The following is a 23,394-nucleotide window of genomic DNA, read 5'->3' as shown; positions in this document are numbered from 1 at the left end:
CATTGAAAAAGATTTGGTGTAATTTACAGTTTTAACAAGAATCTTTTTTGTTTCCTTCAAACATAATTTTTCAGCTTGGATCATGCATTCTAGTATCTTTTGTTTTTCTTTGTCTTGCTCTTTTTCCAGTCTGCCCCTTTGCAAAAGTACATTTCTTAGCCAATCAGATCAGTCACTGGAAACGTCCATGGATTGGATCTCTATCAAGCATTTCCCTCGTGCATTTCTGATTAACAAAATAAGGTAGTAATAATATAGCCTATATGTAAGAGCGTTCATTCCTGAAGACAATCCTCAATGTTTAACAACATGTACAAGTTAAAACACCAAATAAAGACATGATGACATCATGAACTGCTAAACACTAAGGGCTAGTCGAGCCATTCTAAAGAGCTAAATGAGGCCAGGTTTGCAGTTAGCCATTAGCTTAGCTTTACTTACTGTAACTCTTGAGGTAAAGTTCTCTTAAAGAGAATGGCCTGAGCAATGAACCAGAATACAGTCTCTTGGTGTATGAGGTCACATTGTGTGTGTGTGGGGGCGGGGGGTATTTTTTATTTCATTTATTTTATTTTTTGGCTCACACAGACTGGAGATCCAGGTTTAAAACAATAAGTGAGTTGTATGTTTATGATAAGGGTATATAGGAAGGGTGGATGGATAATCAGCAGCTTCTGGAGACTAGTGAAAAGAAAGAGTAACAACAGCGCCCCCTGTCTTATAATAATGCCCATAACAATCTCAACCGCTTTGCTTTTTTTTTTTTTTACAAAAATGCACAATTAAAGCAAAGTTTTATATATACAATTTTTTTTTTTAGAAATTATGACAGAAATTATGACAGAAATACTATTCTCAGGGAACTTTCCCTCATCTCCAGCTTGTTCATTAGATACAAACCGTATCCTATACAATGATTTGCGTTTTTTTTTTTTTTTTTCCCAGAATGCTTTATTTCGGTAAAGCTCCTTTACAGTAGGAGGATATCCATTGTTAAGACTGCTATACAAACAAAACTGAATTTAATTTAATATAAACCAGTGGCGATTTCTTTAAGACTGCAAGGGAAGCTCAGCTTCTCCTATAATGTCACAAAATTAATGGTCAAATTATGTACTATTGTACATAATCATGGGTAGTGTATACCAGTGATTAAATATAAACAACACAACGCACTTACTGAAATGTTTACAGCCTACAAGTGACTCAGCCGAGGTTCATCATTCTAAATATGTCCAAGATAACAAGGGAAACACATCCTAATGGCTACAGTTCGTCAGGGGATTAAAAAAACTCTAATAATGTCCTCTTTGGCCTGTACTGCGTTCCGTAGAACTTTACTGGTTCGCGCATAACCCTCCGCGGGCGAGCTTTCTTCCAAAATGCGCGTTCCCTGTGCCGATTTCATGGGGGTGGGGCTAAAAAAAAAAACGCATCCTGATGGGGGAACCAACTTCGACACAGCACCGGTACTCCAGATGGCCAGTCCGCCACTGCCCGTGCGGGTTTGCAGGTGAAGTGTTACGATGATCTGCTGCACTCTGTATTGTTTGCTGGTGATATAAGCCATTGTTGTTTGTACAAATCATTCTTTAAATAATTTAAAAAAACATATTATAGCCTTTTTGACTTTGCTCAGTGTTTCAGCATTGTAAAGTTAGTTCGTTTATATAATTAAAGTAGCTCGTGGAAGGACAAACTAGCCAGAATTTACGTACAAATAACATAATGAATTTTATGATGAAGTCCTAATATGAGCTTCCCCTGTTTCAAAAGCTAAAGCTAGCAGCCGCCACTGATATAGACACATTTATCATGTCCAAATTACTCCAATTTCCAAACTCTTAATTTTATTAATCACATAAACGGTTATACACAGTGTGGTATAAAGTGAAACGCTTATACGACCGCTGAGGGGGGGGGGAATTTCAAAATAAGAGTTTTTTAATGATTTTTTTTGTTTGTTTTTTGTTTACAAATTAGAAATATAGGAAAAAATTTGCTGTAATTTTTAAAAATTTACCTCATGTACAAATAATAAAATAAAACAGAATTGATGTACAATATCGAAACCATTTCCAGACATGAGCACGGCAACGTGCAGAATAATGTGCAAAGTCACAGCTGAATATCATCTTTTTCATATGCAGTTGTTCTTATGTCAGACTGTTGTGCAGCTGTGTCTGCTACAAGCACTGCAATGTTATATAACACCTAGGAATGCAAAGGTCAATGGCACGTTGTTGCATAACATTTCAGTTCACCTCCTTCTGCACACGCCGCTTTGAAACCAGTGCTCTCTGAAGAGTAAGACCAACACCTGAGGAGGACTTTACAGACTGCCACTCATAGCTTTAACAGAACACAGTTAGGAGATCACATTACACATGGGAGTAAAGTGGATTAGACTTGAGTGCTGACTGATCTAACCAGTGATTTAGTTTTATTCTCACTTCTTAAAGGTTTTACTGACTCATAAATATAAGTAACAGACAACTAAGTCATTGGTTTTTGTTTCTCGCATTGCTTTGCTGTGCTGTGCTGATACAGAATGGGTGAAAAACTCCAGGCACTAAAACAGCAGGTTTGTGTCTCCATTGACGAGGCCAAGGACAAACTACACGGATTAGGAGATGCAATATGGCGCCACCCAGAGCTCGCATTTGAGGAGAGACAAGCCCATGACACCCTGGTCCACTTTTTTACACACGAGAAAGGGTGGACCGTGGAGGCGCACTACAAACTAGAAACAGCATTTCGGGCCACGTGGGGACCTGTAGGTGGAGCAGACGGTGACACTGTGGTGAATGTGGCGTTCCTGTGTGAGTATGATGCTCTGCCATCTATAGGCCACGCGTGCGGCCACAACCTGATAGCAGAGAGCGGAGCTGCGGCAGCGGTGGGCCTGAAAGCGGCGCTCGAGAGCGGGCAGGCGGGGCCTGTGCCAGTCAAGGTGTGCCAACTAAGTCTAAAAATGAATATACAGCATAAGTTTTTTTTTTTTAGAATTGTAAGTAAGTGAAATATATGCAGGCTTTTGATTGAAAATCCAGTACCTCAAAATGTTTAAATTTGAGTTTGAGTAAATTACTATTCATACAATCAGTCTAGTTCACGAATGTGGAAGGCCGCTGGCTTGACAGTTGTCCAAAAGACAATCATCAACTCCCTCCACCAGCAACACTACAGAAGGTCACCGCTGTTCCAGAGTGTTGCATCAAAACATATTTATGGAAAGCTGACTTGAGTGTTGTAGGAAAAGGTGCACAATCAACAGGGATGACCGTAGCCTTGCACAAACATGATTCAAGACCATGGGAGAGCTTCACGAAGAGTGCAGTGAGGCTGGGGTCAGTGCATCAAGACCCACCATGCACAGGCGTCTTCAGGAAATGGACCATGCCACAACTTTTGCGCTGTTGCAACAGCTGGACTGATGAAAGTAAATTTTCAGATGAAAGTAAATCTTGCATTTCATTTGGAAATCAAGCTCCCTGAGTCTGGAGAAAGAGAGGAGAGGAACAGAATCCAAGTTACTTGAAGTCCAGTGTTACGTTTTAACAGTCGGTGATGGTTTATTGTACCATGTCATCTGCTGGTGTTAGTCCACTGTGTTTTATCAAGTCCAAAGTCAATGCAGCTGTCTATCAGGAGACATTAGAGCCTGGTTTGCTGATCATAATTTTACTGCAGTTGATTGGCCAGCTTGCCTGACCTAAACCCCATAAAAAACATATGTCAAGAGGCTTGTTTGTTGTAAATCCATAGTAAAAATCTTGAGATAGAATATTGTAAAATTTTGAGATACTGATTTTTGTTTTCTTTTCATAAGCTGTAAGCTGTAAGCATTGAATGAAAACAAAAACTTTGAAATATTTCACTTTACTTGTAATGAATATAGAACATACCTTTTCACAATGTTAACATTTTTAAAGATGTACTTTATACAGTACATGCACACGCACTACCAGTCAAAAAAACAAAACACTTATTGTCGTTTTTCAAATTTTTTATGTCTTTCTACTTATATAAAATAATACTGAAGGCGTGCAAAATATACAATAATCTCCTTTGAACAGTTGATATTGAGATGTATCTGCTACTTTATGCTCTGTAAATCCTTCATAACGGCTCTAATTTGAGGTGCTGTTTGAGGTTAAGTGGTGATTTCTGAGGCTGGTGACTCTAAATGAACTTCTCCTCTACAGCAGAGGTACGTTTTGGTCTTGCTTTCCAGGAAGGTCTTCATGAGAGCCAGTTTCATCATGGAGCTTGATGGGTTTTGCAAATACACTTGACAATACTGTCCTGGCAAGAACTGTTCCAGAACAGCTGACCTTTCTCCTGATCTCATTCAAGCAATGTCTGATGAACTCTCTGAATTATTAGGTAACTGTAATAGGGACTCCAGCAGAAGAAGACGAAGGTGGGAAGGTGGACTTGCTGCGAGAGGGAGCATTTGATGGCCTGGATGTGGTGCTTATGGCTCACCCTTCACAGGAAGACGCCACATACATCCCAGATGTGGCAGAACATGAGTAATTGTATATGATAAATTATTTTAATAAGAACTGTTTAGATTTGACTTTGCCCTTTCTTAGATCTTTTCATTCCTTATGTTTCCTTTCCAGTTGAGATGGGTTCAGTCACGATTTATGATGATTGGGGTCATTGGGGAGTGCTAGTAATTAGAGGAAGAATATTTCTTGAGCACTTCGAAACCATTGTCTGTACAGTATGTGATGTACTGTATGATTTTTATTGTTGCTAACTATAAATGCTGTGGCTATTTTTTTAACATAACTTACGGGAACTTAAGGGAGCCACTTTTAGAGCATGTGCCAGTGTTGTGTCAATGCTGTGCTCTGGCCGAGTCTCAGAATAGATTCCAGGCCAAAGAGGTCATATGCACATTGGGTAACTAGGCAGATTTGTTTCTGGAACAAGTTTTACATTCTGGCTCGACTACAAAAAAAGCAACAGTTGTGATACTATGACAGTGCAGAAAGGAATATAGTAAATGACCTGAAAGTCTAACCTATATTAAAAAGGCTGCAGCTCTGTAGCTTTCTCTTCCATTGTGTCCCAGTTTGGTCCAAAGTGACCATGTTTTATACATTGCATAATATCATTGCTTGTTTATTATAGTCTAATCGGATAATGATAGATACTGCTGTCTGACAAAATGGCCTGTTACATTAGAATATGTGTTAAGGTTTCTCTGGCTGATTCCACAGACATGATTACACAACACATTTGTGTGTAATGGCGTGAACGATTGCATCATTTTATGACTTAACTGTATTTTGCATGTTTTTGTGCAGCCTTGTAATAAAGTACCATGGACGTGCGTCTCATGCATCAGCGTATCCCTGGGAAGGTGTAAACGCTCTAGACGCAGCCGTCCTGGCCTACAGTAACATGTCTGTACTCCGTCAACAGCTCAGACCTGACTGGAGAGTCCATGGTGAGATTACGTCCTCAGCTTGATAACCAGTGATATGCAAATCTATAAGAGTGATAGACAGATCAATGCACAGGACATTATATGTATGGAGAGAAAAGTGTGAAGCTAAGTTACAGTATATGTCTTGCTCAGGTATAATAAAGAACGGGGGTGTGAAACCCAACATCATCCCCGACTACACGGAGCTGGAATATTACTTACGCACCCCTTCGCACCAGGACCTGCCCAAGATCAAAGCCAAAGCTGAGGCCTGTTTTCAAGCTGCTGCTCTGGCCACAGGATGCACGGTCAGTGAGGTGTAATCACACTAGTTATTAGGTTCGGTCTCAGAAAACTCTTCTAAACGTTTTATCGATATACATGACCTGGACAAAAAAAGTCACCATTACAGAAAATTAAATTATTGAAGCAAAGAAAACATCATAAATACTGAAATAGGGTTAGGAACTGTCCAACGCGTTATTAAATCCTGTTAGGGAGTATAAAGATTCGACTTTGGAGCAATGGAAAAATGTCATGTGGTCCAATGAGTTCAGATTGACCGATTCCAGAGTGATGGGCATGTCAGGGTGAGAAGGGAAGCTCATGAAGCAATGCACCCATCATGCATAGTGTACAAGCCTCTGGAGGAAGCGTTATGATCAGTTGGTCAGGTCTAGACACAGCAATGTTATGTAGCAACAAACTGAAGTCAGTTGATGATCTGAAGGTACTGAATTACCAGATTATCACACCTATGGAATTTTTCAATCCCTGATGGCACCAGCCCGAAGTTGATCGTTTTCCTTTGAACTGTAAAGTGTAATGTACTCTGTCTTGAAGATTTCTTGTGTAGGGGAATACTGCCTGTTACAAAGCCTTAACATGGAAAAATCTCATGGTCAAAACTGCACCATATCGACAATTATGTACCTCTTTAGATTATATGGACACCTGTGGACACAAATCCCTGATTTTTCAAACTCTTTGGGGGGGCTGTGTACTGTATATAGTGCATATAATATGCTTTTTAAAAGTTATAATTAGAGAAATTAAACTAAGGCTTGTTTCTTACAGGTTGAGATTCTGTATACAAGGAACATGTTTTATGAAATCCTGAGAAACCGCACTTTGGAAAGCCTGTATGAGGAGAACGGGAAATCTCTTGGCATGAACTTCATTACTGTTGAGGATTCATCTGGTAAGAAAACAACAACAAAAAACTAGCATGTTAACTAAGGGTGAAGTTGTGTGATACATGCACTATACAGTATAATAAAATCTGCTTATTGTACTCCGGCCTTTTATTTCATGGAAAAGCATTCTGTCACAAAATCCAATCAAATCATTCATACCATCCCTCCTTCTTCCTGCTTTTCTATCCAGATCAGGAGACTTAGGGCAGAAGGTAGGGTACACCATGGACAGGGTGCCAATCTATTGCAGGACACACACACAACCACTACGGGCAATTTAAGAACGCCAATTAGCCTAATCTGCATGTCTTTGGACTGGGAGGAAACCGAAGTACCCGGAGGAAACCCACCAAGCACGGGGAGAACATGCAAACTCCAGGTGCAGGCGGAAATCGAACCCTGGACCCTCACAGTGAAAGGCGACAGTGCTAACCACTTATCATAAAGCCCTTGTCTTGTGCTACATCATGTCTTATCCATCTCACCCATTTTAACCCTGTAGGTTGCCTAGTAGAGTTTAGGAGAAGACCATGCATGCAAATCTCAGTTTTTCTCCTTCTCATTTTGCCTGGCTTTGCTTCCACCTTCACCATCATCATCTCTCTGACACACATACCTGCACCTACACTTCCTCTACTACTGTATATCCCTTGACTCATTTATCATTATAAAAGTAAAATGTTATACAAAACTGTGAGCACTGAACTGTATATTGGTCAGGAAGGGTGCAGGTTGTAACTTATAGGGCCATGCTTTTACTAAAACAGGCTTTTTTTGTGTTTCATATCAGGCTCTAGTGATATTGGGAACGTGACTCAGGCTGTTCCAGGGATTCAGCCTTATTTCTACATCGGTACTGAGGCGCTCAATCACACTGCAGAATACACCACTGCCTCTGGTGAGTCTGAGAAACAGCAGCGTCTGTCAGTGTACTACTGTATATTTGATGTTTCACACTCAACACCTTGCATTAAGGGCATTTTCGGGTGATTCTATCCATGACTGCGATGTGATTGAACTTTTCTAACAAATGTATTACTTAAAAAAAAAATTTAACATTGAAAGATAAAATAGGGTGAGCATAAGGTCTTTCCACGATTGCAAATATTATTATGGCTGCTCCTGTGAAGGGGTCGCCACAGCAGGCTATCCGATCCGCACACAACTTTGGCACAGGTTTTACGATGGATACCCTTCCTGACACAACCCTCCTATTTTTATCTGGACTTGGGACTGGCACTGCATGCAGTGGTTAGGGTAGTATAGGGTGTGGCGACCCACCAACAGCGGGGCTCAAATATACAGTATAAAACCCATAACCTGTGCCAGCTACAACAGATATTTTCAATATAAATTGCCATAAACCATATGTTAATTGGTATTTGTAATACTACGAGAATCATGTTTTTATCTAGGATAGTCGTTAAGATATAACTGTAAATAATCAGGGGAAATATACAATACAATACACACGTCTGGTTAAGTTAGGAAGTGAGACGTTGTCATTTTCTTAATACAAAAGCCCTCTTTTACGCTTTGTTTGCAGGTGCAGCTGAGGCTCAGTTTTACACACTCCGTACTGGCAAAGCTTTGGCTATGACTGCACTGGATGTGATCTTCAGCCCAGGTGTGCTAGACAAAGTCAAACAAGAGTTTAAAGAAGCCAAGCTCAGAGAGGAGAAAGGACAGAGATGCAAAAACTAACAAGAAATAGGAAACAGCCACAGTCTAGACATAAAGCTAGTTTAAAGGCCTAATACTTAGCCTTTACAAAGACTCGCAGTCTTCCGTTTCAAGCCTCAGGCTCTTTGGTCTTTGTCCTTTGGTCTTTTTTTTTTTCAAACACTGGAGTTTGATTGACATTTTTCAACAAAATGTTTCCTTGTCATGATACAATCTTTAAGGTGACAGAAAGAAAACTAATCACTACACAATATCACATTCAGTCTGGTTTATTATTATCGAAATCTTTAAATCAGACATCACAACAAATTTACACACATTTATGCTTTAATTATTTGATCACATCTTTTAGATTCATTAACTGAATTTCAATAAATAAAAGCAATTTTTTGACTTGCAGTATGCCTATTTATTAATCACATTATCCAAAAAGTAATATGTAGGCTATTGATACAAAGATGTAAGATGATATGGATGGACTAAGAAAAATTGGTTTTGTTTTTTTCCCCCCATTTTGTCCCTAATTAGTCGTATCCAATTCATCCCTGTTACTAGGAGACTCCCACGCGGGAATCGAACTCGCGATCCCCGGATGATAGGGCGGGCACTTTACCACTGTGCCACTTGGAGGCCCCGACGATAACGTATTGTTGATCTCCAGGAATGGCTCCGTTAAAATAGCGGGGACTTGCCCAGGGGACGCACACACACAAGGGGCAATTTGGGAACACCAATTAGTTTCATCTGCATGACTTTGGACTGTGAGAGGAAACTCACCAACCACAGGGAGAGCATGCAAACTACATGCACACAGACCTGAGGTGAGAATCGAACCCTCAACCCTAGAGGTGGGAGACCACAGTTCTAACCACTAAGCCACCATGCCGTATAGACTGTTATTAAGTCGATCATTTATAATTATCTGTATTTTTTATAATTATCATAATTTGTCACATTGCCCAGCCTAAAAAGTCTCCACATGGATTTAATTAAGGAAATAATTAAGATCATTTTCAATGGATAATTACTGCAGTGATTAATATGGTTCAGCTGCAACAAGTTATTTAACCCTAACTGATGCAGTGGGCAGCTTTTCAATTCTTAAACAACCACATCCTGTGGTCGAGGCAATGGTGTTACTCTGTTTCAGATGAGTCAAATTATTGTCCTGTATCAAGCAAAGACAACAACTAAGGAGATTGCTGAAACTACTAATATTGGGTTAAGAACTGTAAAAGACATAATCAAAACCTAGATGGATAGTGATTAACTTATTCGAGGAAGAAACGTGGTCAGAAAAACATTGACGCTTCGAGAAATCAAATCATGTAGAAAACGCTATGATCAAAACCTCTTAATGTGCAAAAGTACTCAGATATATACACAAACATGGCACACGCATCAAAAGTGCTTCATTCACAGTAACCATTTCTGATTCCTTAAGTTTCTTTCCTAATAAGTATTAGGATTCATCACACACTGTCTAAATGATGCTTTTTATTTCACAGTGAAATGCCTAAACAGCTCATTAGTCAGTGTATAATGCTGTCCAGCCCAGTGGAAATGAGTGGGCTGGGCAGAACTGTCTTGACCTGAAGAGTAGTGAAAGTGAGGACTGAACTCGATGGCCAACGCAGAGCGTACCAATCCCACGCCACCTACCTGCTCAGGAGCAGGATGGTACACTCTGCCACTGTCTGGATGCATGAACAGGGAATGAGGTTGGAAAGGAAAGGTCAGTTTGGTTCCACCTCCACAGTAGGACAGTTGGGTCCCGTGCTCGGTCTCGGCTAACAGATGCGTAAATACGATTGGCTGATCGTCACAACGTAGGAAGTTCCTCTCGCGTCCACATAATGACAGGAAGGGGAAACGTTGCAGGTAGCGGCCACTCCGGTTGACTTTTAAATGCTTGAAAAAGAAAACCAGAAACTGTTGATCTGGAGGGAGTAACAGAAGAAAGGGAGATTTCATTAATATAATTTAAACTTTATAGACTCTATACATATTTTACATACAAAAATAATATTTGATTTATTATAAAATATGGCAGACAATGTAATAATCAATTGTAAAGTTAACAAAAACCTGGGTAATGTAATTAATAGATGGCATGTAAATCATACACCAACTAAACTGGATAAACAGTTTAACAGGTGGTGATGAAGAATAATAATAACCTAAGCTACGTGTGTGTATGCATTTTTCCCTTAAAAAAATTATATTGCTGCCTACTGTTACCCTCGGCAGGGAACGCCTGTGACACGCTCATAGTATGACATAAAAGTTGATTTTACCAGATGTGAATTGTTCTTTTTGCCATGTAATAATACACTTCATCTTGTTTGTATATAAATACTTGTCATGTAAAATCAGTATGTGCTGCTATAAAGTGAAGCCTGTTAGAGAAGAGGATCTCATGAAACAGTAAAGACAAGAGCTGATACGAAATCTGAGAGGCGTGAAAAAAAGTGTATATTATATATATATATATATTTTATTATTACTATAATTATTCTTTCCCACTTTAAAAAACAATAACTTTATACTAGACAACAGATTGGAGCCTGAGCCACACTCCAGTCCAGTAGGTGGCGGTAATGCACCTTTACGTTGTGTGTCAACGGCCATAAAACACAAACAGATGAAGAAGCTCTCATACCTTTAAAACAAGTGACGAAGTTCTTCACTTTCGTATCGTCCAGGAAAAGCTGGTGACAGGACACACACACGTACAAACAGTTAAAAGGTGTAATTATGTATTAGCGCCATGACTAAGCTAAAGTCCCTATAAATCCACACAGTCTCTGTACTCCACCTGTCCCTGATGATCCAGGTAGTAGAAGTACTCGCGGATCCGCGGCTCAGGACTCTGACCCTGTGTGTACCCGCACTGCGCTCTCCTAAACACGGCCGGGACCCTGACCCACATCCGGCCTCTAAACAAACACAGCCCGAGTACTCTCATACCGGCACGCGCACACACAGTGAGGTTTAATATCAGAAAGCGGTTGACTAGATGACTGTTATAAACAGCGCGGTCCGACTCTTATAAAAGTCCGGGGGATTCTGAGGACGCTACACAATAGTTCCACACGCTTTGTAGCGTACAAACAAACAAAAAACAATTAAACAGTTTTTAATTAAATGTCTAAAACCTATAGCTTTTACAAACATTTTGGACATCACATATTTTATTCCCCATTTTTTCAGGGGTTACGGTAACTGTGGGTCATTCTACAGGAAACGTAAAAATCTCCTAAAAAACATTTCTTCTTTATTTACACCTACAACAACTTCCTTCTAAACTTTAGGAAACCACAAAAAGTAAAGCCTAATGCATTTTTCTTTTAAAGTATATACGCTTAATAACTGGTGGGGCAGTACGGTAGCTTAGTGGTTATAGTTAGCTGTTGAGCCGCCTCCATGTCCTGGGTTAAGATTCCCGCCTCAGGTCTGTGTGTTTGTGTGTGTGGAGTTTGCATGTTCTCTTCACACTTGGAGGGTTTCCTCCGGGTGCTCCGGTTTCCTCCCACAGTCCAAAGACATGCAGATTAGACTGGGAGATACAGTATAAAGCAGTGAGTAGTTAAAGACTGGTGTTACTTCTGTTCCTGGTATCACCTATCACAGTAATACAATCACAATTTAGAGAAAAGGTGTAACTATTTTCTAAACGACTGCCTTGTGTAAGACCACTGTAGTTGTTGTTGGTCTTTAGGCTGCTCACCACCATCCAGTCCACGCATACTAGCTTGGCACATTCTTAAAATGGGTTATGCAAAAAAAAAAAATCTTGTGACAAATAATTAAATCTTTATCTATTAAAGATCTTTATCTATTATAAGAATCTTTATCTATTACTTTATCTAGTAAAATTACAGACATCTCTGAATTATTAATGAAAAAATCTAACAATTACATAATAAGAACTCACTTTTTATTATTAATGGTTTTTTAAAATTGTTTTTACTTATCTGTCAGTTTTCATATATAACATCACTTCATCTGACAACTGTGGGTGAGTCCCAACACCTGGATACCCTCTAATGCACAGAGGATATCATGTGCACCTGTGTGTCATCGCCTGTCTGAAGAGTCACTTAACACCAGCTATTTTTCAAACTCTTGACTTTTTTAAACGCTAAACTTACACTGTATTCTTTCCCATCACCTACATACTCCATGTACAAGTGGCTGAAGGGTTGTTACAGCTCAGCCCATTAGAATGTCAGATTGCTTAAGGTGCAAACCACCCAGCCGACAAACCTGTCACAGCATTAACCCCGTTTCCCATGGTAACCTGACCAGGGTGCACAAGAAGCGCTATATGCTAAAAGGTACTTGATGATTAGATTCCTGAAAAGATGTAGCTTTGGGGTCTTGGCCATGCCTACGTCTGCACACTGGAGTATTGGATACATTTCCCTGGCAAGTCATCTGGTGTTTTGTTCTTGCATCCACTACGTTGCATTACCGCCACCTTCTGGTCTTGATCTCCCTCATCTTCCTTTCAGTTTAAATCCTCATTTCTAGTCCCATTGCCCTTAAAAAACTTATCTTCCTTGCACTTTGCATCACATTACACATGGTATCTGGTGTTTAGTTGTTAATGGGTGGCAGTTTTAAGGCACCCGATGAACGCCAAAAAGTAGGCTGGCCTTGACTTTTGCCCAGGAATCCTGTCCTTATTTTATGGATTTCTGTGCGTTGTTGTTTGATCATGTCCTTGGACACCTGCGGAGATTCCTTGAGTGCCTGCTCAGAGGATACCGTCGCTGAAATAAAAAGGAAGTATGCTCTTTTTTCATGTTTTTAAACCAGGTGAACAAATTTAAACCATGTCTGTAATGCTGTGCCTCCATGTAAATGATTTTAAACATGACTACAGTGCATTGTGTGTAATATTTCATAAATAATAGCATCCAACAACACTATGTGAGGTGTTTGAACTAGTTGTGTTAAATGACTCCAGGGACAGTGTAGAATAATAGATATCTTTCTCCTTTTTTTTTTAAACTTACATTCAACACTTGGGATCCTCTGCTTTTTGAGTCCCATCTGCATTTCGTGGGACGTTTTCCTCTCCTGACTGGGGTCTTGAGACAACAAGGAAGCCATCTACACATATACAGTAGGCAAAATACATCAAGCTATTTGATATGCACTGCTGTGGATACCAAATACTTTTTCCCTGACTGGAGATGGCTCAAGCTAAATGTAAGAGTGGATATCAGGAAAGGAAGTGTTACTAATATTTAATTGAATTCTATTTTTGAATCAAAATGATCAGATCGGCAAAAAAAAAAAACTCTCTGGGCTGGCAATAAAAAGAAACTTTAAGAGGAACCAGATTCAACAGAGAACTAATCCTCATTTGAACCCCATCCCCATAACTTTCTTGTTACAGGTTAGTGGTGTCCCACAAGGTCCTGTGCTAAGCTCTTTATAGTTTAGAGATGTTACCCTGATTTGTACCTTTTCTACTTTTTTTTTAACAATACACAGATATCTTTATTTGTGCAGCTAGATTTAACACAGTCACACAAAAAGCAAGATGTTAAAGTGTTTGAGACATTACAGTGTAAATTACTTTCTTCTCCTAATTCCTGATAAAACTGATGTACTGATTTTGGAAAGATAAGTTGACCTTAAAGCCTGATACCTGTTCTTTTGAATCCAAAAGCTACACTTGGTTGCAGGTCAACCATTCTAACTTCTTAACTGTTTAAGTCAGCTTCAGCTAAAAAAGAATGACTGCGGAACATTACCGGATTATATCACCTTAACTTAAATATGCAAAAATGTACGGTAACTAATGTTTTCTAGTTTATTAAAAAACAGATTATTAAAACTATTTCTAGCCATCTTAATCTACAAGGGTGAGTCAAAAATTATCCACACTCATACATCATTTTTCGACATAATCTCCTTGTTTTTCAGTACACTTTGTCCATCTGTCAACAACCGTTCGTGTTCCCTTATTTAGACTGAATTCTTCTCTTCTTCATCAGAAGTGACTCCTTGTCCTCATAGGGCTGCTTTCATGGGACCAAACAGTTGAAAGTCTAATAGAGTGAGATCAGGATTATAGGGAGGATGCTTTAACACCTCAAAACAAAAGTTTTGAGTGTCGACAGTGTGGGCAAAAGTTTTCAGTCGTGCATCGTCCTGCAAGATCACAACACCCTTGGGCCATCAGTCCTCTGTGTTAAATCCAAATTTTCAGCTTTTCGATAAGTCGATAAGGAATCCCAGAAAACCATAAGCATCAATTTTCCAGCTGATGGTTGACTTTTGAACTTTTTCTCAGTCTGTGATTGAGGATGTTTCTGTTCCATACTCTGCTGTTAACTCTCAGACTCGTAGTGACGAATCCACATCTCATCAACAGTAATGAGTCTCTTTAAGAAACTTTCACCTTCCTTTCAGTATCGGTCCAAATTTTGTTTGCAGATATCCGAACGCTTCTGTTTATGCTCTTTGGTAAGTGGTTTCATCACCAGGTACAGCCTCAGAGAACAAAAAACAAAACACTGCACGCTGCTCTTCTTTCATACAATATTTAAGTGAGGCATCCATTTTTTCACACTTGCACAGCAGTGACTAGGGAGACAGTAGCCTTGAACGGAAAGGACTCATAAAAGGCCAACTCATATTTTAAAGCTTAATAGTTTGAAGAGTTTGAAGTTTCATTGGCAGATTAAGAAAATAAAACACAACTTGTGAAGTTTGAACACATAACTGCAATTTAATTAAATCAAAACTGTCTGTGTATCGACTGAAAAGTTTTGTTGATAATATAGATTAAAAGATTAAAGTTCTCTTTATTAACTAATCTTACTAAGCATGTTACCTATGAACACCTATGATTAATCGCACCTCATAAAGCAGGATATGTTTTTTTAATCTCTGGTGTATATACTGTATAAGAAAAAATCCAGGTCAGTGTTTAAACCACTGTTTAATTTTTTTGTAATTAATGTGTAAATGGTTGTTTAAAGAAAAGTTCTTAAAACAGGAAAAAAAATAACACTGATGATAAATCCTTTGTACCTTCATGATCTTGGCGGGATATGCTTCCTGATTCTTGACCTCTATGGCATCCTGTTTCCTCAGCCGCCTCTCCAGGAACATCTGCTGCCTGGAGTGCTCTGTCGTGACCTCTGCATCTATTTCATCTGTCACCTAGAACCGGCATCACACTTAGTCAGGTCTAAGCAAACTGGGCTGTGTACATTGAGTGTGTGTGTTTATTTGTATCAATGTGCATATATATATATATATATGTGTGTGTGTGTGTATTACACTTAGATCTGCATTATGGATGTAGCATCTGTTGAGTTTGATGAAGTAATCTTTCAGCATCTTTGGGTGCTGGAGGAAGCTGCAGCCCTTCTGGATGTCATCCTTCATCCTTTCCACCAAAGTCTGTATGTTTTTAACCTGAAGATATGAAGACAGTACACACACTGGCACTTGCAGTTAAATTGGAAAATATTATCTATTATTATATATTACTATTAATAATATTATATATAATTATTATTATAAACATATTGCAAAATGCTGAATCCTGACACTGGAATAGCAAAATTTTGCAAAAATACAAAAAAAAAAACCCAAACATATTTGTTCTCCTACTTTCCATGTTCTGCATATCTGACTTTAAATGCATATGTTACTTTTCAAAGCATCACCATGCAACATGTAATTAACAACGTGCAACATGGACCGCATGTTACAAACATCCTTAAAGCATTTTCAGGAATATATTATTATATTACAAATTATTATTAATAATAATTACAGACACTGTGGTGAAACAAACCTTATCTCTCTCCTGGCACAACTCCTGATCCTTTGCAATCAGTTTCTTCTTCAGGCCTTCAGTGATTTGCTTGTTTTTGATGATGTTCCTCATCAGCTCGGTCTCAAGCTAAAAGGTAAAAAAACTTTCTCTAATCAGCTACTTATCATCATCATCTTCATCATTATCAAACCTCATCAAGAATATGTTTTTTTGTTTGTTTTTGCATGTTTGTCACATTTAAATGATTGAGACATTCAAACTAATTTTAATATCACACAAAGATAACCCGAGTAAATACAAAATGCAGTTTTTAAATGATTTCATTTACTAAGTGAAAAAGTAACTGCCCCCTCAACCTAATAAAATAAATTGTTCTGCCACCCTTGGCGAAAACAACTGCAGTAAAGCATCGCTGTGGAGGAATTTTGGCCCGCTCTTCTTTGCAGAATTGCTTTAATTTAGCCACAATGGAGGGTTTTCAAGCGTCATGAACGGCCTGTTTAGGTCATGGCACAGCATCTTATTTGGATTTAAGTCCAAACCACTCCAAAGCCTTTTTTTCACGCCACTGCACTTGTTAAACTCCTCACCTTTTTGATGAGCGTTTTGCTTTCTTCAGCCTTTTTCTGCAGTAGCTCATGTTCCTTCACCAAATTTTTCTTTTGATCTTGTTCTTGCCTTGACTGTTTCAACTGCTCCTCCAGCTTGAAAATGTTCCCCTCATATTCCTTTCTGCACACATCAAGCTGTGTAAGCAGTGACGAGATCTGATTTTTCTGCAGAGACAAAACAAGTCCACTTCTTATCTACTCAACAAAGATCAAAGACGCTCAGGGTATAAGTAAAACGTTTGTTGAGATAGCACGGGTCTCACCTGTGTAACAATGATCTTATTTTGTTCCTCTCTTTCCTTCTTCAGCTCTGAAATTTTAGAGACTGCATTTTTATGTTTGTCCTGGATGCTCTTAAGGTCGTCCTTTAGCCTGTGGACTGTCATGTCCGTATTCTTTACCTTTTTTCCGACTTGATTCACCTGCATTAGCTTCCAACAAATACATACATGTGTTATTTACATTGTGAGCGTGTAAATCCAATCACACCATGATTGATAATGACACTTTGTGGACAATTGTTCACTGTTTGTTCAAGCTAAGACCTAGGTGTAGACAATACTACACTCCTGCCCTGAAAACTGCGTGCACAAAGGAGATAAATTATTCTATAATAAATAATTCTCCACACATCTCCTTCATCTCCTGGTGGAAAGTGGTCTGCTGCTAAATAGTGAAGATGGAGGAAATGAAGGAAGAGAAGAAGGAGCACACTGTAAATGTACTGATCCCAAGGGAAAGTTGAAACCTTAAATATAAATGAATATTGTGCCTCTGTTTTCTAAGTTTACGCAGCCTATCTAGCGCAAAATGAAGCTAATTTAAGTAGAAAAATCAAGATAATAAAAGACAAAACAAGACACAGATAATGTTAACTACAGGGCAGTCCAAAAGTCTCCATATATGAGAGTGAGTCGAACATTTTCCGCACTCTGGGTGTAGAATTTACTTTAATATTTGGAAAAGACAAATACATCATTTTCCAACACAATCTCCTTGCTTGTCAATACACTTTGTAACGCTTGTAATAAATAATTAATAGTTAATATTTAGTTAATTTATAATAATTAATAATTAATAATTAACTTTTATATTCCCTGAGCTGGGAGCCAGGAATGCACCACTGTCTTCATTTCTTCATCAGAAGTGGAACTTCTGCTCTAGATCACGTATGGCCGGTTTTAGGGAATCAAGCAGGTGAAAGTCTGATGGAACGAGATCAAGACTATAGGGAGGATGCTTTAACGCTTTTAAAAAAAAGGAAAGCACAGATGTTTTCATATAATTCAATTTCAATTCAATTTTATTTATATAGCGCTTTTAACAATGGTCATTGTCTCAAAGCAGCTTCACAAAGATATAACCAAAGTGCGGATCATTTTTGACTCACCCTTGAACTGTATATAGGAGGGATTTTTTTTTTTTTTTTAGCAACATGTAACATTATTTACATTTCACACACACACACACGATGTTAATTTGCTCTTTACAGTATATGGAAACTTTTGGGACATGTTGTACTGTAGATACGTGATCTAGAGCAGATCCAGATCAGTACTACTTCCAGTTTTTTTTTAATATTATTCTTTAATATGTAATATTACTTTTTGAGATCTGTTTAAAAAAAATTAATGGAAATCCTAAAATGAATCGAATCTTGACCTTGTCTTGTCCTTCAATCTGCTCCATGTATTCCTGCAACATGTCATCAATCTTCTTCTTGTAGTCCATCTGATTCAGCTCGCTCTCCTGCTCTACCTTCAGACACGCCAGCTCGTCCTTAGGTGATGTATCTATAGGTTCCTTAGGCTTTTGTAAAATATGGTCCTGAATTTTTAACACAGAAAAGAGGTTGTGAAGAGCTTGGACATCAGTGCAAAGGATGACACTTTTAGGCATTTTATCCTACAAAATGTATCACCAAAGATTGCATGATCAGCACTATATAAGGGATACCCGTGTGGTACGGTACTGCAGCTGTAGGCTCATGTGCTCCCTCAAATATGGCCTGGTTTCCATAGCAACTGCTCTCATTTAAGGCCAATATATTGTTTGAAGTACACCAGAAAAACCAGAAGAAACCCACTCATGTTTTGAAGAATGTCAAATTCAAATTTAAATTTTATTTGTCACATACACTGTCATACACAGTACGATATGCAGTGAAATGCTTAGACAACTGCTCGTGACCTTAAAATAAAAGACTATGAATAGGAAATAAATATGAAAAATAAAATAAAAGGTAAATTTAACTAGGAAAGAATAAAATACAAAAAATAAATTTAAGTTAAAATAAAAAGTTAAAATAAAATAAAATAACTGTACAAATAACTGTCTAAACCTTATGGCTAGGATTTTTAGGCAAGCACTTTTTTTGAATACGATTCGGTCTAGGAGAAAACTGTTTGAGTCCAGTAAAAAAGTTTTTGGCCTTTTCTGAAATTTGTTATTTGCACATTTGTCACACTTAAATGATTCGGATCATCAAACAAATTTTAATATTACACACATATAACCCAAGTAGATATAAAATGCAGTTTTTAAAAGATGATTTCATCTTTTAAAAGATGATTTCATCTTATATATATATATATATATATATATATATATATATATATATACACTCACTTAAAGGATTATTAGGAACACCATACTAATACGCTGACGACCCCCTTTCGCTTTCAGACCTGCCTTAATTCCACGTGGCATTGATTTAACAAGGTGCTGAAAGCATTCTTTAGAAATGTTGGCCCATATTGATAGGATAGCATCTTGCAGTTGATGGAGATTTGTGGGATGCACATCCAGGGCACGAAGCTCCCGTTCCACCACATCAAAGATGCTCTATTGGGTTGAGATCTGGTGACTGTGTTTTAGTACAGGGAACTCATTGTCATGTTCAAGAAACCAATTTGAAATGATTCAAACTTTGTGACATGGTGCATTATCCTGCTGGAAGTAGCCATCAGAGGATGGGTACATGGTGGTCATAAAGGGATGGACAGGGTCAGAAACAATGCTCAGGTAGCCCGTGGCATTTAAATGATGCCCAATTGGCACTAAGGGGCCTAAAGTGTGCCAAGAAAACATCCCCCACACCATTACACCACCACCAGCAGCCTGCACAGTGGTAACAAGGCATGATGGATCCATGTTCTCATTCTGTTTACGCCAAATTCTGACCCTATCATTTGAATGTCTCAACAGAAATCGAGTCTCATCAGACCAGGCAACATTTTTCCAGTTTTCAACTTTTTTGGTGAGCTCGTGCAAATTGTAGCCTCTTTTTCCTATTTGTAGTGGAGATGAGTGGTACCCGATGGGGTCTTCTGCTGTTGTAGCCCATCCGTCTCAAGGTTGTGGCTTCACAAATGCTTTGCTGCATACCTCGGTTGTAACGAGTGGTTATGTTAGTCAAAGTTGCTCTTCTATCAGCTTGAATCAGTCGGCCCATTCTCCTCTGACCTCTAGCATCAACAAGGCATTTTCGCCCACAGGACTGCCACATACTGGATGTTTTTTTCCTTTTCACACCAAATGGTTGTGCGTGAAAATCCCAGTAACTGAGCAGATTGTGAAATACTCAGACCGGCCCGTCTGGCACCAACAACCATGCCACGCTAAAAATTGCTTAAATCACCTTTCTTTCCCATTCTGACATTCATTTTGGAGTTCAGGAGATTGTCTTGACTAGGACCACACCCCTAAATGCATTGAAGCAACTGCCATGTGATTGGTTGATTAGATAATTGCATTAATGAGAAATTAAACAGGTGTTCCTAATACACCTTTAGGTAAATGTATATATATATTAGCATAATAAGTAGACTTTTGTTTATCAGTGGCACTGTGGCAATACTGTCAAAAAACAGAATTAGACAAATTACCTTAAGTTAATTAACAGTTAACACACATTTGACCAAATAAAGGACTGGTAGCATGTGTTACAGGTTCAGCTATACTGTATCCATCCATCCATCCATCCATCTAGGAACCTCTGTGGTCCAACTAGGCCAATGGTGATTACAATTGTATTTTTCCCATTTTACAACTTTGGTAGGATCTCCAGTCAACATACACATACGTTAACATACTATGACCCTTTTGTAAGTGCTACAGGTAATTAGCCTAATCTGCATGTCATGGGACTGTGGAAGGAAACCGGAGGACCCGGAGGAAACCCACCAAGCACGGTTAGAACATCCAACCTTTATGCACACAGACCTGATTTCCTCCCACTGCCTCCACTCTACCTAGTTGGACTGCGGTGGTCCCTGGACAGATTTATGTAAGATTTCAAAAATTAATTTCAACAAATCCGTATAAGTTAATTAATTAAATTACTGAAGTCTGGTTATTCTCTACAAATAAATAAGGTGTTTAAATAGCTGATATACACAACAACAAATTGTACAAATTTCCTCTCCACTTAACTCTTAAGACTCTTGAACCCAAGACATCACTGGTGGTCATTTCGAGCGTAACTCAGCACGATTACCGCTAGGGGCGCTAAACTCTAAAATAGGTTAGGTTACCTGTTTCCTTCGAAAAACTGCGAAAAGTTTTGACATCGCTAACTTTAAACTTTAAAAAATGTATTCTTTGTAAATATAATCTATGATTCTCCGTGTTCATCTGTCACTGACAGTGTGACGTCAGCGCTTCGTTATTTTATTGCAGTCGCCTGGGAACGATTATTACGTGCCGTTATTGACAGCCGCGTAAAAAAAAAACAAAAAAAAACGCCATTCTGCCGACGAGTGAGTCGACTCATTTCGACTCTTTTAAAAATCATGGATTTTTTGCGTTTTGTACGTAAACCACAGCCACAGTAACCGTTTGCTTGTGCACGTTATTCATATAAAAATTAACAAAGCATGAATAATAAAAAATTACGTGTTGTTAAAGTTATTATTGGTTAAATGTCCCCCCAGGAATGAGTCAACTCTTTTTGATTCACTACGGAATTTTGAGTTTCACTGTAGGTTTGAAGATATTTACATATTAGCAGTAAGTATAAAATTTGGACACATTTGCTAGACAAAATGATTCTCGTGTCTGTGGATAATCTATATGTCGATAATAAGGTTTTTAGTTGGGTTTCAGTGATGAGTCGATACAACTGTGTCGACTCTTTTGGAAAAAATACATTTGTATAATTTGTCTGGTGTAATAAAGATGCTCTACAGAAAATTTCCATTGATGATTAATTTTTGACTCGTGTGTGTGTGTGTGTGTGTGTGTGTACTGTGAGTGTGCGTAACACTGTGTCCTTACATCGCCAGGGTCTAGGTTCGATTCCCGCCTCTGGTCTGTGTGCCTGAAGTTTACATGTTCTCCACATGCTTGTGGGTTTCCTCCCACAGTCCAAAGACATGTAGTGTGTATATGCTGACTGGAGGTTGTAAAATGGGAATTAATCATTATTGTTCTTTACTTTATTCCTACAGTGGGGGTGGCCTCTTTTGTATATCACTCTCCATTTACAAGGGCTTTCTGAATCATATGCTATGACCTTTATTTTGATTTGAAATCAAGTGGTAGATGAATTTGGAGTGATATATTACACAGCATTTTGCACCACCACTATCATCAAAATAACAAGTTAATTGTGGGATTTAAAAAAAAAAAAATGTTTTCTCCAGTACAGTTCTAGAGGCTTGGTACAACACTGAAGGATACAAGGAAGAATGATTGGTTTTCTGCTGAAAAGAACAATGAAATAGTCGTCTTCCACCGGGCAGCACGGTGGTGTAGTGGTTAGCATTGTCGCCTTGCACCTTCAGGGTCCGGGTTTGATTCCCGTCTCTGTGTGCATGGAGTTTGCATGTTCTTCCCGTGCTTGGTGAGTTTCCTCCCACAGTCCAAAGATATGCAGGTTAGGCTAATTGGCGTTCCCAAATTGCCCATAGAGTGTGAGTATGTGTGTGTGCCCTGTGATGGATTGGCACCCTGTCCAGGGTGTACCCTAAGTCTCCTGGGATAGGCTCATGACCCTGAATGCAGGATAAGGTGGTATAGAAGATGAGAGAGTCTTCTCCTTCCCTATTAAAAAATAGAATGAAAACTTAAGGTGTATCTTCATGTTATCCTTATTATATAATCTATAAAATACGTTTCATTATAAATTTTCATAACCTAAGATACATGGAGTTCAATTTGATCATTACATAGGGCCTTAATACAGAGTAGCAGCAAGTCAGTTACTTTAAATAATGTCAGAGAGAGAGAGAGAGCGGCCCAGTCAGTGTGAGGAAAGCTGGGTCAGTATACATGTGCTTTTTCTTGTTTGTTTCTTGATATTGTATATGATTTGCGGGTGTTAAGATACCATCAATATGTGGGACAGGCCTATGCTTTCTGGGAGAGTTGTGATGTCTGTTGATGATCTAGATAGTAGACGGATTCATGAATACACAGCTATGTGACCCTGTTCCTACATGCCTTGTGCTCTTGAAAACATGCCAGTGTCTTGGCCCACATTGTGCTTCTCCAAAAAGTAGCCCAGTTTTATTGACACCAACATGCACAGAGCATGGGTCATGACTTGGTTTGGGGTATTAGAGATAGAGCAATACGGACTGTTGTAAACAAAGTCAGGAGACACTTCTTAAAGCGTCCAACTTAGTTGAAACACGTTCTGTA

At 38.7% G+C, this 23,394-nt stretch overlaps 3 protein-coding genes across 5 annotated transcripts; 1 reads left to right on the top strand and 2 right to left on the bottom strand.

The window, feature by feature from the left end:
* The first annotated feature begins 1,430 nt into the window (after window positions 1–1,430).
* Window positions 1,431–8,724, top strand: LOC128515293 (xaa-Arg dipeptidase-like). Of its 3 annotated transcripts, none has more exons than XM_053489417.1 (8): window positions 1,431–1,513; window positions 2,551–2,953; window positions 4,390–4,538; window positions 5,325–5,467; window positions 5,600–5,754; window positions 6,524–6,647; window positions 7,433–7,540; window positions 8,189–8,724. In XM_053489417.1, the coding sequence occupies exons 1-8, from the start codon at window positions 1,479–1,481 to the stop codon at window positions 8,344–8,346; spliced, it is 1,275 nt and encodes a 424-aa protein (XP_053345392.1). In that variant the 5' UTR covers window positions 1,431–1,478; the 3' UTR covers window positions 8,347–8,724. The 3 variants fall into 3 exon arrangements, with proteins under 3 accessions (XP_053345392.1, XP_053345400.1, XP_053345409.1); XM_053489425.1 differs by lacking the exon at window positions 1,431–1,513 and adding an exon at window positions 2,085–2,432; XM_053489434.1 differs by lacking the exon at window positions 1,431–1,513 and adding an exon at window positions 2,289–2,307.
* A 1,083-nt stretch (window positions 8,725–9,807) lies between these two features.
* c2h8orf82 (chromosome 2 C8orf82 homolog) lies at window positions 9,808–11,390 on the bottom strand. The gene is made up of 3 exons (XM_053489444.1): window positions 11,144–11,390; window positions 10,988–11,036; window positions 9,808–10,265 (listed from the first exon to the last, which is right to left on the bottom strand). Exons 1-3 carry the CDS (start codon window positions 11,291–11,293, stop codon window positions 9,823–9,825), a joined length of 642 nt encoding a protein of 213 aa, XP_053345419.1. The 5' UTR covers window positions 11,294–11,390; the 3' UTR covers window positions 9,808–9,822.
* A 5,308-nt stretch (window positions 11,391–16,698) lies between these two features.
* On the bottom strand, window positions 16,699–21,342 carry LOC128540964 (oxidized low-density lipoprotein receptor 1-like). Its single transcript, XM_053511007.1, has 4 exons — window positions 21,285–21,342; window positions 18,412–18,576; window positions 17,013–17,180; window positions 16,699–16,914 (listed from the first exon to the last, which is right to left on the bottom strand). The coding sequence occupies exons 1-4, from the start codon at window positions 21,318–21,320 to the stop codon at window positions 16,699–16,701; spliced, it is 585 nt and encodes a 194-aa protein (XP_053366982.1). The 5' UTR covers window positions 21,321–21,342.
* Window positions 21,343–23,394: the final 2,052 nt, after the last annotated feature.

Source organism: Clarias gariepinus, chromosome 2, assembly GCF_024256425.1.
Source record: "Clarias gariepinus isolate MV-2021 ecotype Netherlands chromosome 2, CGAR_prim_01v2, whole genome shotgun sequence".
Lineage (NCBI taxonomy): Eukaryota > Metazoa > Chordata > Actinopteri > Siluriformes > Clariidae > Clarias > Clarias gariepinus.
This window is presented reverse-complemented; position numbering and strand designations above follow the sequence as displayed.

Excerpts from the sequence above, each read along its gene's own strand:
- LOC128515293 (XM_053489417.1), top strand. The coding sequence starts at position 1,479 with ATGGCCAGTCCGCCACTGCCCGTGCGGGTTTGCAG. Across the intron at positions 1,514-2,550 it reads CTGCCCGTGCGGGTTTGCAG|AATGGGTGAAAAACTCCAGG; the intron begins GTGAAGTGTTAC and ends GTGCTGATACAG. Across the intron at positions 7,541-8,188 it reads AGAATACACCACTGCCTCTG|GTGCAGCTGAGGCTCAGTTT; the intron begins GTGAGTCTGAGA and ends CTTTGTTTGCAG.
- c2h8orf82 (XM_053489444.1), bottom strand. The coding sequence starts at position 11,293 with ATGAGAGTACTCGGGCTGTGTTTGTTTAGAGGCCGGATGTGGGTCAGG. Across the intron at positions 11,037-11,143 it reads ACCTGGATCATCAGGGACAG|CTTTTCCTGGACGATACGAA; the intron begins GTGGAGTACAGA and ends TCCTGTCACCAG. Across the intron at positions 10,266-10,987 it reads CTTCGTCACTTGTTTTAAAG|ATCAACAGTTTCTGGTTTTC; the intron begins GTATGAGAGCTT and ends TACTCCCTCCAG.
- LOC128540964 (XM_053511007.1), bottom strand. The coding sequence starts at position 21,320 with ATGTCAAAACTTTTCGCAGTTTTTCGAAGGAAACAG. Across the intron at positions 17,181-18,411 it reads AGATTGAAGGACAAGACAAG|CTAATGCAGGTGAATCAAGT; the intron begins GTCAAGATTCGA and ends ATTTGTTGGAAG. Across the intron at positions 16,915-17,012 it reads ATAAGATCATTGTTACACAG|AAAAATCAGATCTCGTCACT; the intron begins GTGAGACCCGTG and ends TTGTCTCTGCAG.